At 39.8% G+C, this 19,532-nt stretch overlaps 1 protein-coding gene across 2 annotated transcripts; it reads right to left on the bottom strand.

The window, feature by feature from the left end:
* Positions 1-7,889: 7,889 nt before the first annotated feature.
* On the bottom strand, positions 7,890-13,005 carry dtx3 (deltex E3 ubiquitin ligase 3). Of its 2 annotated transcripts, XM_086278080.1 has the most exons (5): positions 12,532-13,005; positions 12,279-12,319; positions 11,025-11,827; positions 9,941-10,158; positions 7,890-9,794 (listed from the first exon to the last, which is right to left on the bottom strand). In XM_086278080.1, exons 2-5 carry the CDS (start codon positions 12,289-12,291, stop codon positions 9,719-9,721), a joined length of 1,110 nt encoding a protein of 369 aa, XP_086134206.1. In that variant the 5' UTR covers positions 12,292-12,319; positions 12,532-13,005; the 3' UTR covers positions 7,890-9,718. The 2 variants fall into 2 exon arrangements, with proteins under 2 accessions (XP_086134206.1, XP_086134207.1); XM_086278081.1 differs by lacking the exon at positions 12,279-12,319.
* Positions 13,006-19,532: the final 6,527 nt, after the last annotated feature.

The following is a 19,532-nucleotide window of genomic DNA, read 5'->3' on the forward strand; positions in this document are numbered from 1 at the left end:
TTTGTAACATGGATCAGTATGCCACACAGGCAATACTTAAACCCTCACTGTCTCCATCTTTTCCGTCTCTCTAATTACCAGCTTGGCCTCTAATGTTAAAAAAAAAAAGCTCTTAGGGGGAGACAAAATATTTATAGATCATTGTGTTTAACTACTGTTGCGTGTAATTACTGTCACTTCACAAACATATTGCTTGAAATGTAAAAAAACAAATATTTTCATGCTAGTAAATCTTTCTGGTCCTTAACGTGTGTTTGCTTTTGGGTTACACAGTGTTAGAAGGACTTGTTAGTGAATGCCATGTTTACTAGTGAATCTTGCCACACTGTTATTTCATGGGATCGTTGGCAGTCTATAACAAGACAAGCACTGTTTGCAGTTCTATTGTGGATTTAAAAAATATGCTTGTTTTATAAGACTCAGAATGCTTCTTACATGATGTATGCATTCTAGGAACGCATGCTGTAATAGGAGCACAGCAGCACTTGCTATAATTATCTCACACGATTAATTTTTCTGTTTGCTCTGATTCAACACTTGAACTGCTGAGCGAGCTGTTTGTTGCTCTAAGAAGCAGCTGTTCGCTTTGCTAATTGTAAGAACTCCTGCCGAGCCCTCTTAATGTGTGACATCTCTACGTCAACAAACCGCAGGTGAAATAAGTTTCCTGCTTCATAACCGCAAGGATTTTCTTATATTCCCAAACTGAACCTTTGAAAACCACCAATTAGTGTCTGATAGTTCTCACCTGCTTTGGATCTCCATCAGATCTCTGCACGGATGCACACCGAGGACTTACAGTACAAGAAAGCGTTACATGACTTATGAGCAGATGAAATCATTGTGTGGCCCACAGTCGACTGGACTCAGCTGCAGCAGCCTACACTTTGGCACAATATAAATACAGTTGTGCAAGCACAGTCTTTTTTTTTTCTTGAGCAAGTCCATGTTTATATTTAGAGCGTATATATTTAATTTGTGAAGCCTGAACAGCTTGTCCATAGGATTGTGGTTAATCTCGATTCTTTTTGCAATCATCACACCGCAGTCTGGCAGTTCTCTGGAAAACAAGCTAGCTCTAATTACTTTAATTGTACTACTGCAGTCTACAAATGTAAATATATGTGATTAAATCCATACACATGTTTCGCTCTTACCCCCGGGTGCATTTTACAAACTATACTCTCCAGTCACTTTTTGAAGTTGTTGAAAGCCAAACTGAGGGTTTTTTTGTGAATTAAGATGCACGACTCCAAAGTCTGAGTGTGGGTTACATTCAGTTTAGATCCATCTGGACACAAACTCTAATTAAAATGTAATGAAACCCAAAATACCTCTGAGTCTTTTAACACCTGTGGAGACAAGATGGGGTCAGAGTCTCCACAATGGTGAATGCCAGTTTTTGTCACGAGCGGATCCAATTTTTCCATTAATGTGCCAAAAGCTCCAATCAGCTGTTGCACATGTTCAAAAGAAAGTCACGCCTTGGTTAAGATTGCTGTTTGTAAAATGATAGAAAGGTCATATTAGTTGTCATGACAGCCAAAGCTTACCAGTGTTACATGAAGCAGTCTGAGAATGAATGGCCAAGGCTGAGTATTCAGACAGGAAGGGCAACAAAAGGCTGTGATATTCCTTAATGTGCCTTGAAAGTATATATCCAAGGCTGTACTTACTTTGCTTGGCTTCAGATGAATACTTCCCATTCATTGTACAGCCAGTCATTGCAGTTTAATGAATAAGAATAGATCCTGAACAACTCCGCTTGGAGAAGTGATTACTGAGCCATGTTTAAACTTCTCTAACAGAGGGCAGATGATGGAGCTGTATTCCTGTATCTCAGTCAAACTCAGCTGTTGCTAATGAAGAACAGCTTGAGCAGTTCCTTCAATCTGTGACGTTGACGCCCAGCCAAAGACCCCAACTGGTGCCAGCGCTGCTGTTGTGTCCCGTCAGTGAAGTAAGTCAGTAAATCTGTCAGAGTTACTTTTTTAAAAGCGCAGGATCTGTTCTGCCAATACAGGCATGCAAAACGTCATGTAACCCTGACAGTAAATCAGAAAACAAAATGTAAGAATGTGTCTCGTGGTTTGTACACACACAAATGCTCGTGCATTCATGGGTGTATATCTGTTCATACTGTATGCACAGACACAGTGAAGGGCGCGCAGACAAAAGGTGCAGAAGCACAAGCACCCACACACCCACCTTCACTTTGCTGTTCTTAAGCAAAGAGCCCGAGGCACAGTGAATGAGCGTGTCAGCAGTGTGGGATGACATTCTGTCGCACAAAGAGTGTGTGTGGAGACAGATGCCTCCTCAGCCTCCTCCTGTCCATTTACCTAACATACGCAAACACACTCAGATTTCATTGTTGGTGTTTTGTAATTTGAGTATAGAATTTCTGTTTTAAAAAAACCTTTACTATTTAAATCTTTATCTCTGTCAATTTTGGCACTAAAAGACAAAACTGGTAGAAGATATGAAAATATAGCTTCAAAAGGTTACATCTGGGGAAGATCCTTATTAAAGTGAAGGGGGAAGCAGAATAGGGTACTCTGCACAGGTAGCTCTGTGATTGGGTGGCTAGCACCAGAGGCTGAGAGGATGGGCAGGCAGGCAAGCAGACAGGCAGGCGATGTGCCAGGGTTCTCCCCACAGTCACAGACACTCTAATTAAGGAGCACAGTGGGGAGAAAGGGCAGAAACAACAGCTATGCATTGTCACATAGTGGTTTTCTTATCATGTCTAGTGCAAGAAAAGCTGCACATCTCTCATCTAATGGATATAAACACCTTCTAGATGCCTCCCTGAGCTGCAGTCTAGTCATGGACATGGAATCAGCAGTCTTGGTGTTACTTTCAGTGTCTTGAAGAGGCAAAAAAAATTTAAATCAAGTTGTCCTAATACAACTGTGTAGAGCTTATTTTCAGTTACCAATTCATTTTATAATAACTCTTGCCAGTCTGTATTTATATTAATGGATTTTTAGTCCATTCACAATATTGCTCTGCAAAATTACTGACACATATTTATAGCTATCATTACATTTCTGCAGCATCCCCTATTCTGTGATGCCCAGATGGACCAGATGGACTGACGGGGATGGGAAATACCTGTAGAGAGGGACAAATAATCATTCATTTTTAATATAAAACCTGCTCCAGTAACCTCACTAAAACAAAAACTGGAGGGTCTGTGGCACTTTGTTTCAGTTTAAGCAACAACACACTTTACATTTAAACAGCACAGCCTGGAGGCATTATGTCGGGAGGATGGCTTCTTATGAAATTTATTCACATGGAATACTCCACGTTAAAATGTAGGTTACATCCACTGAACTGAAAACAAACACTGCAGTAGACATGTTTGTTTTATTTTCAGTGCATATTGCTGCCTGTATAGACTAGTCATTCTCACATACAAGTTAGTTTCCCAGCTTGTATATAGTAATACCAAAAAAATGCTTGTTACTATGTAACAGGCAATGCATAGATGTAATAATAATCAATACAAAATGAAATGCACACATTTTCAGTAAGCGTGTGGAAATAAATATCTATATATATATAAACTAAAAGAATAAAATGATTAAAAGAATAATGATGGAGAAAACTGTATGGATTTCACAGATTAATTGTGGGAGAGATGAAGAGAAGTGAGGTAGGGATGGTAGGGAAGTTTGAGCAGATGGGTCCTGGTCTGCTTTGTGAGAGCAGCAGATGCCCTGAGATCCTAGGCCACAGAAATGCCCCCAGACACTTACAGCAAAGCGTTAAAGAGGCCAAGCCCAGTAATTCCACCTCATTACATCTTCCCTCTTTCTCACAGGAATAAAGGTTAATGTATTTCCTCAACTAAGTATTTCTACTGGGAAAAAGACCAGGTGAATATTTGTACTTGGTGAATGGGAGCTGGTCAGACCAGTGAAAGGCAAATCTGGACAACTGGGATTTGTATTGTGAAATTGGGATTTATTATTGATTTTGCTGATGATGTTGTCCATCCGTGTTCTTTATGGACTCTTGCTTTAGACCAAACATCCCCTGGTCAGACAACAAAAATATATATTCATATGTAAAACCTTATATTTTGCTATTTGTTTTAATTTGTTTTTGCTAATGATTGCTTGGACATTAGTTTTCCTTTTAATATGTGACAACAGATGGCACTGTAAACAAAATAGTGCGATTAAAAAGAACATCCCAGAAATGATCTCTTCTGTTTTTTGTTTGTTTGTTTGTTTTGTCTTTAACCTTTTGACAGAGCCGTGTCATCTCCTCGTGTAACTACCACCACTCAGCTTCAACAGTATTTACACTCCCACCAGAGACTGTGGGGTCAGTGTGGTCAAACACAAGGTGATATCCCCACTTTATGTCAAATGTAAAATGCCAGCTGCTGTGGGTAAAACTGCCCCCATGCCCAGCAGAAACAGAGTTAATAAATGTAGCAGATGCTCGGCTCCACTCACTGATCTTGGGCAATGAAGCGGGTGCTGCAGGACCGTGGGCATGCTGCATACCAAGCAGACGCCATCGCTCAGCCTTCTCTGAGAAGAGTGTTACCCTCTAGTGGACCAGAGGGGTAAAAGCCAGGAAGCTATGTCTTTAAAACAGGGAAAGAATCAGCACGTTAAATGATGCCCTCTTCTGCATCTTCCTGTATTCTCTTCCCTCCAACAACACCACATACCCTCACTCCTCTCCCTCTTCCCTCATAAAATATCCAGCGGTCTCCCACTTGTTCACAAACCTGTGGAACTGCATACCTAAAGTAAGTTTCTCTCTCCTTTTTTTTAGTCTGATTAATTTGCCAAAGGAGTAAGAAAAAATACAATATATAAAATGCATAAATGCATTTAACTTACAGCATTTAGATTATTATTTCAAACTTAAAATTCCATATCACAAAAACATCAGTGTTTTACTTTTTTGGGGCGTTTATATTCTGATGCATGTTAACATGAGTAGGGCATAGGATACAGGGCTGTGAAAACATATTATCTCCCATATTTATTTTTGCATATTGGTCACACTTACAGTATTGAGATTATCACATAACTTTTATTTTTGAATACAATTTTTAAACAATGACATCATTTATTAAGGGAAAATGCTCCTGATGTCTTTACTCAGGTTATCTTTCCTTAATATTAAAATTTGTTTGATGATCTGAAACAGATTCGTGTTACAAATATGCAAAACATAAATCAGGAAGTGGGGGGACACTTTTTTACTGCACTGTGCCTATGGCCCACTTATGCAAACATGCACAGTGACAGTGGTAAAATGCGGCAGTGTTAGAAACACCTCTGGGAGCTTTCTCTTTTCCCCCTCCACTCCTCTGCACATGCCCAAACCATCTCAGCCTCCCTTTCTCTAACTTTGTCTCTAAACTGCTCAACCCGATCTGGTCGCCCCCAATGAAAATCTTCTGCTCTGGTACCTCCAACTTGGCCTCCTGTCTTTTTTGTCAGCACCATTGTCTCCAAACCATACATCTCCCTTTCATTCTTGCTGCTATCCTTCCGTCACAAATCACCCCTGAGTGCATTTCACTGAATATAATCAGAAATCAGGAATATTAAAAAAAAAAAAAAAAAAAAAAAGTTATCCTAGATAATATGCCTGGCAGAGTCTGGCCATGATCATTAATAATTAAAAGTTATAAATAGCATTAGAGCACATTATTAAAAACATTATTACAGTCTAATTTTGGTGGTAAATAATAAAACATTCACAGGATGTTGCTGTCATGCTTTAGTTCCTATACAACCAAGTTGTGGGCAGCTAATATAAACTCTCTGCAGTAGCTGCCACATAAGCATGCAGAAAATACACTTCCCAAAACATTCCAATGTCACCATAAAACAATGTGAGCAATTTATATTTTGTATTTTTTCACTACAGGCGATACCATACAACCCCCCACAGCATCCATTTTATCAATATTAATCCAGAGAGGCAACACTGACCTCTAGTGGACATATATTTAACATGAAGCGTATGTCGCACACTGACACACGCTATTGAACACATGTAAAAGGCAGACACTACGCATGCAAATGAAATGTGACAGTCTGGGGACCTGGGATACGAGCTTTCCGACCAGTATAAAATAATAATGCTAGGAGTTACTTCCGCCTGGATCCCATAATGCACACTGATGGGAGAGAAGTCCTCTCTCCCCCTGAATTTTTTCCATGCAAATGGCTGTTTAAAAAAAAAAATTAATAATAAGTTAATAAATAATTATTTTAAGAACAAGCTGCTGGTTGTTCAATGAATTTTCCATTTTCTCCCGTATGAACGCAGATAGATTTGTGACGTAGAAATGAGGACGAATGACGAAAGTGCGTGTGCTTCGTCTCAACTGGATGATGCACGGCCATGTACTAGGAAGTGATGCAAACTCGGGACCCTGTGCTAAAGAACCTAATCATAATTTATCACTTTCACTGACATTGACACCAAAAGGCACATTTTTAATAGAATATTATCGCAGTGATGAACTTTACTGTATAAGATTAGCATAATAATATACAACTGTTCTCTGTTCTACTTTGAAGAGGCAATACTGTAGACTGCCTTTTACTCTAGCCCAGTCCTATTCTGACATACCATGGCTCACCTTTCAGTTAAAAAAAAATAAAATAAAAATGTATAAAAGATGAGTGGGGACAGTTGAGACATGTTTTTCCACCTATCTCAGTTACTCAGAGACAGTTTGGGCTACACTGATCCAATTTGGATATATTAAGCGTATATCCCTGCTCTAATTACTTAGGTCCACTGAAAGATGAATATATACCTATCAATCACAATTGTATTTTAATCTATGATATAAGATGGGGGGGGGGGGGGGGGGGGGGGGGGGGGGTCACAAGCAAAAGCATGGTGTTCTGAAAATAAGTATTGTATTGCAATGTTGAGTGCATCTAAGTGGGCTGTCTGGGGTCCTGTCATGCAACCTCACAGACATCTGGTTACATGGTAAAGCTTGTAAAATAAAAATACAAATAATGTATAGGCCTGCATCAATATACCCCAATTATCCACAATAATATTAGAAAACCACTAAACAGGAAGTCAGCTTTGGTCACATTACAATGCAGTGCTTTACTTACAAGTCTTTGGGTCTACCCATCTAAACACTGCTGCAATGCACACACCCCAGTAGCAAGTGCCTTTGTATAACTACTAGAGTGAAAGCGTGTCTGTAAAGACCGCAGGTACTTAGTTACAAAGTTATTATACAGTATTTGTAAGAATTAGTTTGAATTTACAACTTTAGTATCTGACTGTTTCATAACTGAAAGACAGGTTGCAATTCAGCTTTTTCCAAAAGCAATTCATGTTCTGCAGAAAAAAGATTCAAAATGCACTCAAACAGGTGGTGAACTCTGATTACTCATTCAGCCAAACACTAAGTTGTTGAATGACTGCTGAGCCATAAAGTTAAAATGCATACAGCTACCAGTGGGGATCCATTATGTAATTCTTCCTTTTACAAGTTGATAATACTGGTATAACCATTGTGCTTATCCTCTTGTAAACTGCGGTTCTTATTTGTGAAATTATAGGATACCTACAAGTGTTTTTCACTGAGGACTGTGTACATGTTCAACTTCACTACAGTGAAGTTCAATATTCAAACAACCGCAACTGAAAAAATAGCCAATCAAGTTGTAGAAGTGTTTTTAAAGCAGTGCCACTATTAAAGCATTAGATGGTATAAAGAGGATAGAAGTTTGGTTTCCAGGGGTTGTAAAAAATTTCTATAACAAGCATGATTAGAGGCAGTAATCTGGACTCGTGCCTAACAAATCATCACTAGCTTGAGATCAAGTTGCCTATGACGCATCTTTTTTATTTAGGGTCGACAGTGAATATCCAAACATAACTCTTTATTCAAGTATTAAAATGTAAAGCACATTATTTTGAACAAAGTACAAGAGTCAACACAATTAGAAAAGCATAACTCAAACGTTTCCTTCACAATCAATGTGTAATACATGTCACTTCTCACACTTATCGCCTCTCCTCGGGCTCCTCCTTAGTTGTGTAATGCATAGAAATGTTTGCACAGTAGCTTTAGTAAACTACAATCCTGTGTCCCAAAAATATCTCAGTTGGTCCCTTAACTAAAATAAAGGGAATGACAACAAAATGAAAGTATCTGATGAACGGATCTGACCTAAATTAACTAAAGTGGCCGCTAGCCAAGCAAGTTACTGCACTTAGCAAATCACTTTCACACATATAGACTGATCGGTTCTGAGGGGTTTTCCAGCATTTGGAGTACAAGAATGTTTATGGTGAAGCTAATAACATTATTAGCGTTAGTATACATATCTTCATGAGCTGTGTAGCATTTGCACTGAAAGCCAGATAGTATAGCTACAAACATAATGCTGCTTGCCTATTAACTAACATCAAAATAAGCCCAAACCTATGTACTATCCATCAGGAACATCATGCTTGATTTTTTTTTTTTAAATCAAAAAATCAATGTAAGAAAGGCACAACAAAATGAGATCAATATCCCAGCCTAAATTAGAATTATTGTTCTCGCACAATTTCTTTTTTCTCTCTCTCCACCGTGTATTTTAGAGTACTTATTTAGATAAATTAATTGAAAACAGTTACCTCATTTTAAATGAGAAGATTAGCAGGCAAACCTCCCAGTTTGACAGGAACAGAGGCATGGATATTTAAAGAGCTTTTGTGCCTACGATTTGGTTTAACTGGTCTATATGCCCTTGATATTTGACATCGTCATAAATCTGGTAATCAGAGTAGCACATTACTTACAACTGATGTAATGGGTTCAACACTTGGGAGACATCTTGAAATAACCAGCGTGACCAATGGGAAAAACCCAGTGGGAAGTCCAAATGCAAGTTAAAAAGGTGCTGCTATGAGACATCATTTAACATTCTTCCTGTTTAAGCGAAAATGAATGAAGGGTGAAGAAGACACACGAATGAAGCAATTGACATCACCTTGTAGCCACTTTGTAGGGGTTTGCCCCGAGCACTCTCAAAAGAGGAAGCAAAAACCGTTATTTCTACTTAAGTGAAAAACATACTTCCTTACCAAAGTGCCTGTGAGTGCTTTAGATTGCAACATCTTCAGAAAATTAATTCAGTTTATAGAAGCAGTGCTATCCTTGCGACATGAGCCATGTACTGACCTTATAACGTGGAATTAGTAACAACTCAACAAACATTTCTGGGGGGGAGGGGGGGCAATTCAACAAAATATGTCTGCTTATATAAGAAATAAGATGATCCCCAGAGAAGAAATACACATTAATATAACATAAACGTTAACATTAAACTTAAGATTTCCTAAACAATATTAAGTACCATGAATTCCAACAAATCACAATGCTCTTAAATATGTGCGTCACAAATCAGTCCCTGCTGCCAACAGTGGAAGCTGTAATACAAGGATGCACTGCACTCCCGAGTATTTTCTTCCACGTGTAGCACTGGGATAAACTGAAAATGAGCAAACTGAGGAAGTGAACTAGTGGAATGATATGGGCTCTGCTGCAGCATTAGACTCCTGTTTGCTGAGGTCTTTGTCTTCAGTCATCTTTTAAGAGACGGGCAGTCTCAAGAGCAAAACCTGGAGCTGAGTCATGTCCACCGCAAGGACAATCAGAAAGTCCTACAAAATCCTGGAAGAGCCTGTCGCTTTCCTGCCATCAGTCCGCTGTGATGCCCTTCTCTCTGAGCTCCTCTGTCACTCGCACCAAGTACGTGGGGTCAGGATAGCCGAAACTGTAAGAAGGAATAAAAAGCCATCACTGTGCCGGTATGAGTTCAAGCTCAAGTAATAGTGGCAACAACTGACAGCACATCTCTGTCAAGAACATGGATGAGATGCGTCACTAACTGTTCACCTCCAGCTGAAAGTGAGTACATACCAGCGTGGCCCGCCCCATATTGAGGTCTTGTGGTGAATGTCATTCCAGGTGATGACGTTTTGCATGCCCGTAGTCATGGAGGTACCGATGGTGAAGATAAGGCGCTGTTCAAAGGCCCGGCGTAGCAGGCCCAGCACACGGTTCCCCTCAGGGCTGTCAGGGAGGTAGGCCACACGGTCTGTTCCTGGGTACCGCACACCCGGGTTGGGATGTTCTGGCTATTAAGAGTTAAAGTGTGATGAGCTTATAAACGCATAAATGGCTTTAAACAATCAAATGCCTCAGTTCTGGGGCACTGCTACACATCCAGGTCTTGTATTTTTAGCCATATTTCACACAGCAGGAATGTGTTTTTTATATAATCTATTACAGCTACTTTGTAATTTTGACAGTTTCTTCAATCCAGGAGAGATTTTAGGAAACAATAAAGACAATCTTAAACCTTAATTTGATAAGAGATAAGGCACCTGTGGCACATTCTACCCCTTCTACTTGGCGTCTGTTTCCTGGGAAGGTAAACCCCACAAAAGTGCAGTTTATTTTTTCAGGGGAATTCCGACATTGACACTTGTTTAAATTTCCTACTGTGTGGAAACCAACTTTCGTTGTCAACAGATGTTTTCTCAGCTCAAGTTTGACGTTTACACAGTAAGACACAGAAAAGCTGAATGCAATCTAGCGTGACAGGCTTTGGAGAGATTATGACCCTTATTATGTAGATTATCCTGCATCCTTAGAATAACCTTTTAAGGTTAATGAACTTCCCTCTGGAAACTGTAAATTTGTGGCTACATTAAAGGTCATTAAAGTCAAACAGCGAGACATCAGTCATGACAGAAAGAGTAAATATACGCAGTCAAACTGAGGAGAGAGACTGTCATCATATGTGCAATATGGTTTCTTTTATGCCAAAGTAAGACTCTCTTACATAAATACACTCCTATTCTTAATTATTCACTGGAATTCTAATGATTAACAATGTTTAACAATCTGAATTATAAGTCCAACAAATTTCTTTACACACACACAAATGATTACTAAAACTTTTTCCCCTGAGTTGCATCTACTGTCCACATCTACTCACCGACTGTAAGCCAGGAGGGAAGCTGTAGATGATGCAGATACACCCATAGCCTTCATGGCCAGGAAGCTCCAGATCAGGATCTCGTTCTACAATCATCGAGCCATTGGCAGGCTGATTCCCAATCAGCTGCCCATACACCAGCCGACAGACGGGACACGCTTTCTTCACTTTAAAGGCTTGATCCAGGCAACAGCGACAGAAAGAATGGCCACATTTTTCCAGGGTAGTCTTCTCCACTATGTCCCCCATGCAGATCGAGCAAGTATTACTGTCCTCGGTTTCACCGTGGGAAGCCATGCTGGAGTCCACATCTTTCCTCTGGGCAGCCTCGTGGAGCATGACGCACGCCTCCTCGTCAACAGGCTTCTTTAACCTCTGCTGCTGTCTCTGGGAGCGCCGAGGCTGGGGAGGTGGAGGCTGGAGCAGGCTCCCCTCTCCGTTCTGCTCCAGGACTCCCACACAGGGCAGCAGAGCCCTCTTCCTCTTGGATCCCCCCTCCTGTTTGCTCATTTCTTTGCGGGCACAACGGCATAAGTCAATGAAAGCTTTTCGCGTCTCGCTGGAGATGGGTCCATCCATCACACCAGCCCCGACGCTCCTCGAGCCTTCCACCGGCTGCAGCCGAACAGCACAGCAGCCCCCCCTCTCTCCTCGCCTAATGATACCAGCACTCATCCCCTGCTTGTGCTGGAAGTCAATGAGCCAGGGCCGCCCAGCTGCAGTCAGGTAATCCCACACTGCCTGTGAAACCAGCACCTCATCACTGCCCTGGCCAGCACTCACACTCATCTCATCAGAGGAAACTGCACAGAGAGGCACATGAAAGTCATCAGTGTTTGAGCAGCAGAAGCAAGTTCAAACAAAAAGTGTTGCTTTTTCATAAGCATTCATCTTTTAATGAGACATGGCCGCAGGAGTCTTTTCACCTGTGCTGTTTTGTGCTTTTCTATATAATTTAGGCGCTCAGGCACACGCACATAAAACCACCATAGCACTCGCTGTGTTTTGCCTGCAGTGTATCTGTGCATGAGAAATTAATCTACGTCTATTTGCAGCGGATTCAGAAAGAAACATAACAGCGTCGCGGCACTGCTGAAGACGTATCAGCTGTTCCCAAATTCAGACTGTAAACAAGGGAAACTTAATCCCGTCACACGCGCGACAACACGAGGGGGGGGGAAGCCCACTGACAGCGGGGGCCACACGCAACAAAAACACTTGAGAGTGACACTTGTTTTGTGGTGAAAGGGTTACCTTGTGATCCCATAAATTCCTTCAATCGCGAATAAAGCGTCCTGTTGAACAGAGAAAGAGAGGAAGAGACTGAAGCACTGGAATAAACGTAATCACAGCTGCTCGCCGATATTTACACTGAGACATTCTCCACCGCGGCGGCAGCGATATCGCAACATTAGCTTAGCCTCGCACACATTTAGCTTGAACATTTAGCTAGCCTAAGTGTCTCCACCACACCAACCCCTCCACCTCGATCACTTCGACACCTCACCCTTTGCCGTAGCTCGTCGCTGCCTGTCAGGGAGGTTTCTGGCTGGATTAAAGAGCACTGAGCTCCATCGGAGGAGGCCTGTGTTGTTGTAGTTCTTAGTTATTGTTGTTGTTAAATCTGACGTACTGCTGCAGTTAAGCTAATCTTTTTGTAGTCAAGACATGATTCACATCTCTGAAGGATTTAAAACGGACGTTCCCCAAACCCTGCGCCTCCTCTTGTCAGTCACGCCTGTGTTTGCCTTCCTCATACGTCCTTGGCGTAACACGGAGTAAATAGCATTTGTAGTTGCTCTTCTTATCTGGCTCCGAGCACACTAGCCGTGTGTCCGCCTTTTACAGTCAGATAATTTGTTTCTCCTCTTCATTCTGCCCGCTTGTGTCTGAGCTTTCTAATGTAACCGTGCCCTTTCTGTTTAGCGCGTGGCAGCAAACATTATTAAGGAAACTAGGACCTACGAGAAAATGTGACCAGGAAGCTCGTCACTAAGCTGACGTGATTGGCTGACAAATGGTGTGTGTGTGTATGTGATTCATTCTGTAATGTCATGATTATCAGCTTTTATGATAACAGAAGAATACATGGAGCATGACAGCTTCTATGTGATAATTTATTTATTAATGTCACAGTTCAGAATGTTCTGTATACTACAAATAACAATACTGATATCTGTCTACTTATCTATCTAATCTAACTGGATATCTTATCCAGTTTAGGGTCTTGGGGGAGGATAGGGTAAGAATTCGGATGCACACTGGACAGGTTGCCAGGGCTAACACAGGGTTAGAAAAACAATGTAGTAAGCATATGCACCAGTAACAATATATTATTTGGAACATGGTTATCATTTACTATTCATCCTGTGGTTACTAAACAATGCAAAAGTCTTGAGCCATCCTTCATTTGTTTATATTTTTTTATCTACGAGAATAAATGGCAAATAGATCATATTTAATAATGTGCTTATTAGAGCAGCTATTTTATTACCAATATCAAAACATTAATTAAAAAAATCCCTTCTCTTGTGCTTATAATAAGGTTACACGTTTTTCTTTTACTTGCCTGTGTTTATAATTTTTCTGAACAATAACCAAGATCTGAGATCAGGGTTGCATTAATGGGAGATGACAGTAATCCGCCATCATCCTGTCATGAATTTACTCTGTCCTTAATGAGGCAGCAACACGGAGCCTGTTAAAGGAATTATTAGCCCTCACAGAGAGGAAAAGATAAGGCAACTCACTGCTCGCAGAGATGACTGAGGAGATACACCACATTAAACATCTGTTCATTTTCATTACAACACTTTCTTGCCAATTTATCAATTAAACAGCTATTGAGTCTATAGGCATCAATCAGTGTCTGTTCGTAGAACAGGAATAGAAAACATCAGTTTCCTATTCACTGTGATAATAAAGGTTTCCTTTAAGCCTAAATATGTCTTATAAAATACAGCTCAATATTATTAACCAATAAAAGTGAGCCCTTTGACATTTCTCTTATTCTATATAATTTTTACTTGTTTTCTTTAAGCTAATTTGTATATTAGTTCTGTTTCTTGGCGTTCTATCTTTCTGAAATAGATAGCTCCATTGACTCCATCAAACAGATCACAAGTAAACTTCTGACTTTAAAGATTTTTCCTGTGTGACAGGAATACATACGATCCTTGAGAAACTGGGACTATTGTGGAGGTCTGCACTAAAAAGCTTGTAAAGAGATCAAATTAATATTGAGCAGAACTGAATTTAGCCTTTTGGTTCAGCCCTCTGCATCAGTCTCAGTTTCTCATTAATTAATTCCCACCCCTGTTAAAAAGGAACAAGCAATGTGCTTAAGAAATGCAGTGTTTTTACAATATCACAGTCTCTATCCTTCTTCTTTTCACTTTATGTAGGTTTGTGTATGAATGAATAATGAATGAATGAATTATGATATGTGTGCTTTCAATAAAATGAAGTCACACGAGACACTAACACACGTTTACAGATCTACACATACGATACTTCACATTTTCAAATAAATGTTGATTTAAAAGTTGAAGTAAGTTTTCATCTTCCACTTAAAACAACAGTGGACGCAAGGGCATAAAGATCCTTCTCCAGACTGATGTATGGTGCACAGTTCACGAAAAAGGCTTTCAGTGAAACAAAAATTCTAATATAAGTTTAATAAAAATAAAAAATAGAAAAAACATGTCAGCTGCTTCCTTCTTTGTCTAAATTTCCACAAACTGCTTCAGGTGAATATCTGCGATAATGGCTACCCGTCCAAGGTGTACCACCATCTAAAGAGGTTGGAAGGTTTTGTTTTGTTCACTGTCCAACTGCTGCTACAGCAGCGAAACAGAGCATCATGAAGCAAAGTAATGCAAACAGTTCTTAAAACCATCGCCCTTAAACTGTACTGCGATAGTGACCGCCTTTGCTTTTTAATTTCTTTTTAAGACAAGATGAGATTTATATGTTTAAAATATAGTCATATCTTGCTGAAGACACCATGCCTTTGAGCACAGTGACTAATGGGTCATTATTCACTGAGACTGGGGCAGCTCCAAGCTTTGTGCACCTGGCCTTTTATTTCTGCAATATTAAATCTCAAAAGGGTTTTTAGTATTACACGTGTCATTTTAATGCTTTCTTCATGAAAATTGTCTCGGAGAATGACACAGATACTTTATTGCTCTGAAGAATAATACATAAATGATAGACTACAGCAGAATTACCAAACCATTATGAAAAAGTAATCTAAGCCCTCTATAAATCCAGCCATGGGGGGCCACAAGCCAGTGCTGGTCCAAAGCCCGGATAAATGAAGAGGGTTGTGGCAGGAAGGCATCTGACATAAAAATCATTGCCAAATCAAGAATGAGATTCCCATGCTGGATTGGTTGGAGCCTTGGTTAACAATGACACTGAAAACTGTGCTAATGTTGGCAAGACAAAAGAAGGAGAGAAGGGGAAGTGTGTTTGGAAGGTAGGCTATCTTGTAGAAGGAAAAGACAAAGACCACAGAAAAGATTAATGAATGCAGTGAAGGAGTGGACACAATAAGATGCTAGAGATACGGTGATTATGGAAGCAGCCAGAAGAAGAAGAATCAAAACCCTCTATGACTGTTTACATTGTTCAGAGATTTAATGTGCACCATCTTACTGTGCACAGCTTTAAAATAACGTTTTGTTTTGTTTGTTTGTTTGTTTTTACATTAATTACATCTAAAGCACATTCAACCATTTTTTGCAACATACTTGTCAGGCCATTAAAGGCGATCAGGACTGTAAAAAAGAAAGAAACTGGCTTTAAAACTCACAAAAAAACAAATTATGGCTTATTATCTGGCAGAAAAACTAGAAAGATAAGCAACAAACTATTGTTAGATCATCATTTCTTTAAAAATCATTAACTCACAAAATAGCTTTAGGTAGATGAAAAAAATTGCAATATTGAATTGAAAGTGTTGATAGTGTCTACTCTATCAATCTACAAAATAAAGTACATCCTGTCCCTTACATTTCATCATCAATTTCATCATCCACTTACAGGTCTCAAAACTAGATAAATACAACTTCAGATAGACAGCAATCCATGACATATTATACTGTGCCATTATTTAACAAAACTATGCCAACATGCAGAAGCACTGTGTGAAAAACACAGATGAACTCAGTACCTTGTAGATCACGGCTGGTAGAAATGACTTGAAGTTTACTGTCAGATGTTTTTTCAGTCTCTCGCATAGTTACAGATGAATTTATGCCCTCTCGTTTTTACAATACTGCTTCAGTTCATTGAGGTTTGTGGTTTAAGCTTGCCCAAAATTGGGTCATGCAACAGAACAATGAGTCCAAGCACAGCAGCACATCTACAACATGGCTGGGAAAGAGAAAAAAAAGATAATCAAGATGCTTTAGTGGCTCTGTCAAAATCCAGACTTCAACCAAGTGAAATTCTGTAGTGCAGCTGCATGAGGCATGACTGAATTTTGGCAAGACTTTAGCCGTCAGGCGGACAGATTTGCATTTTGGTATACCATGAACTCCCCCATTGTTGCCTTAATGAGTGCAAGGTGTGCAGGTCGTGTGGTTGCAAAATAAAAGCACCTCAACAACCATGCTTGAAAGTTGGTATGAGACGTTTGTGCTAATATGCTATGTTTGGTTTTCTCCCAACGTTGTGCTTTAGGCCATTTTGGTCAAACCTCTCCACTTTGGTCTCTCCGGCCCAAAAGACATTGTTCTCGAAGTCTTGTGGTTTATTCAGGTGTAATTTTGCAAACCTCCGTATTTTTCTAATTGTACTGTCGCGAACATTTAACCTGCAAATAGAGTCTGAGTAGCACTTGGGGTTTTTGCAATTTATCTGAGCATTGCATCATATGACTTTGAGGTGAAGTTGCTGGAACTTCCTGGGAAGATTGTTAACTGTCTTGGGTGTTTTCCACTTGTGAATAATCTTTCACACTGTAGAATAATGAACTTTAGATTGTTTGAAAATGGTCTTATAACCCCTCCTAGGCTGATGGGAAGCAGCAGTTGCTTAAGATCATTGCTGACACCTTGCATCCTTAGAATTGTGTAAACAAACACGTGAATGCTCCACACCAGAAAAATGCCCAAACCTCTGCTTTTACAGAGGCGCTCACATTTAAAGGTGATCAATTTGTCAAGTGCATTTATTAGCAGCACCAAGCTGCTACTTACACTTTTAATTCTTATGGAAACAGTAATAGTGTGCTTACTTTTTCACACACTACCTTAACCTTTGTTAAATAAATAATGACATAGTGTAATATGATATATTTTGTTGTTTATATGACAATGTTTTTACCCAATTTTAAGACCTGCTAAGAACCAGATTACTTTTGTTAAAGCCTAATACAAAAAAACTGACAAATGAGTGTACATTCAGTAAAAACTTCATACAGCAATCCCTCCTTCTTTGCACTGCCTCCTATTAGATCCATGGAATCAGCTGTTCATAGTCTACCACACCTTAATAAGCTGGAGTGAATGAAGGACTGTACTGTCACCAGTAACCTATACCCTTCAGCAGAATACATGAGGCATGCAAAATGCGCCATTACTGTCTGATTCACATAGCTCCCCTTTCAAATATTAACTACCTAACTTCACTGCTTCTATCCCACGCATTCAGAAGCTGCAGGCATTGTTATTCTACCCGTTATCATCAGTGTCATCTGTGGCTCCGTCCTCAGTGAACACTCATATGACTGTGTTGTCCTCTTCTTTCCATCCACTGGCTTTTGTTCTATTTGTGTTTTTTCTGGCAGCTGCCAAGCCTCATACTGGCAATACTGCCTCTCTCCTCTCCTGTTCAAGTACAACTGCTTGAAGCAGCTCCCAAAGTGACATCAGCTAGCCACTGATTACATCCCCCGATGGCCTTCTGTCAGTTTTCATGTGATTTTCTGTGAGCTTAAGTGCTTTAGTTTACAAAGAAAGCCACTAGAAGAAAAACACAGAAGTAGCAGGTGCATATGACACCCTCTATTCCCATGGGCCTAAAAAGTTGTGCTTCACTATGATTCATAGCCAAGGACAATGCTAGAAAGTCATCTATCGAGCAAGCTGTGAAGCTAGATGCTTTGGTTTCCACCACTGTATCTCGGCCATTTCTTGTCTGTTTTGTAGTAAGATAGGCGTCACTACATTCACTCCTTCAAAAAAAAATTTTTGCTCATATTTTAACTTTGTGTATGAGTCTTTTGTGTGTATTGTAGCATGACGGGAGGAGTACTTTGTGTGAAGACTCCATTTCTATCCAACGTTTGCAAACATGAGCAAAGCATTTGCAGTGAACCTCTCCTGAGAGGTGGTTTGCGTCCCGTTAATCGCACTGTACCAAAATTGGCTGCAAATTGATGGCACTCAAACAATCATTCTTAATGAAGCAAGCAGGTGAAATTAAGTGGGGGCTGCATTAGGAAGGTCATCCAGCATAAAAAATAATCTACCAAATCAAACATGCCTAGTGACACCTTGTGAATAAGGGAGTAGCTTTTATTCCCTTATTCACTTTTATGTTTTTGTTTTTTTACTGAGAGGTCAATTTTGCCTGTAGAACACTTTCTACTTTAAGGATTTACAGCTATATGCTATAGAACATCATCGCTTGATGAAGGCATATAAAATAAGAATGAAGCTTTCCAGTCTAAAACCCTGCATTATTTGTAATGACCAGCAGGAGGGAGAATCCACTGCATGGAAGCTTGTTTACACCAGTGAGGGAAAAAGAAACATTTTGATTGGCAGAGCTAAGTTTAACTTTAATGTTATCTCAAAATGTTGAGATAACTCAAAATTTTAGGTTATATTCTCACAATTCTGAGTTAGTAAGTCGATATTTTGAGGTAGTATCCCAAATTTTTGACTTATCCATGGCAATTGTTTTTCAGTTGAACAAACAAGCTTCTATAGGTCACATATGAAGGGACCCGAGATTTATTTTACTAGACTGCTATACAGTTTCTATATAGTTTCAAGTTATTTTTTACTCACTAACTCAAACTTGTAAGAAAATAACTTGAAATTAAAAAAAAAAACTCAAATAACTGCCGCCAATATACCCAGTGCATTGGTTGCTTCGTGCATGGCCGGTAACATTATCACAGAGTCACTTCTATTTATGCCGTTACAGCACAGGTAACCAAAGTACTCTCCTGAATGATACATGTAGCCACTCAGACAATACCTCCACATCAGCACTGATATAGGAGCAGAAGAAGTCAAAACCAGAAGCAAAGAAAATTGCAGTTCAAGTTTTTGTTCAACCTTGAGACATTTGGGGGGGGATGGGAGTATACATATATTTACAAAAAACTTGAATTTTACAGTGTTTATTTATCAGATAAAATAAGTTAAATGTCAGTGTTATTATTGTCCGGCGGACACGCCCTTCGCGGTCTAAGTGAGCAACTGTGAAATGGGTCGGTCTAGCCTTCAGAGTTACGTCATGAGCTCTCTTGGTGGAGTGAAACTC

This window comes from Aulonocara sp. 'chitande type north' Nkhata Bay, linkage group LG20 (assembly GCF_057382095.1).
Source record: "Aulonocara sp. 'chitande type north' Nkhata Bay isolate Kocher_YH1m ecotype deep benthic linkage group LG20, A_spYH_male_GT1.1, whole genome shotgun sequence".
NCBI lineage: Eukaryota > Metazoa > Chordata > Actinopteri > Cichliformes > Cichlidae > Aulonocara > Aulonocara sp. 'chitande type north' Nkhata Bay.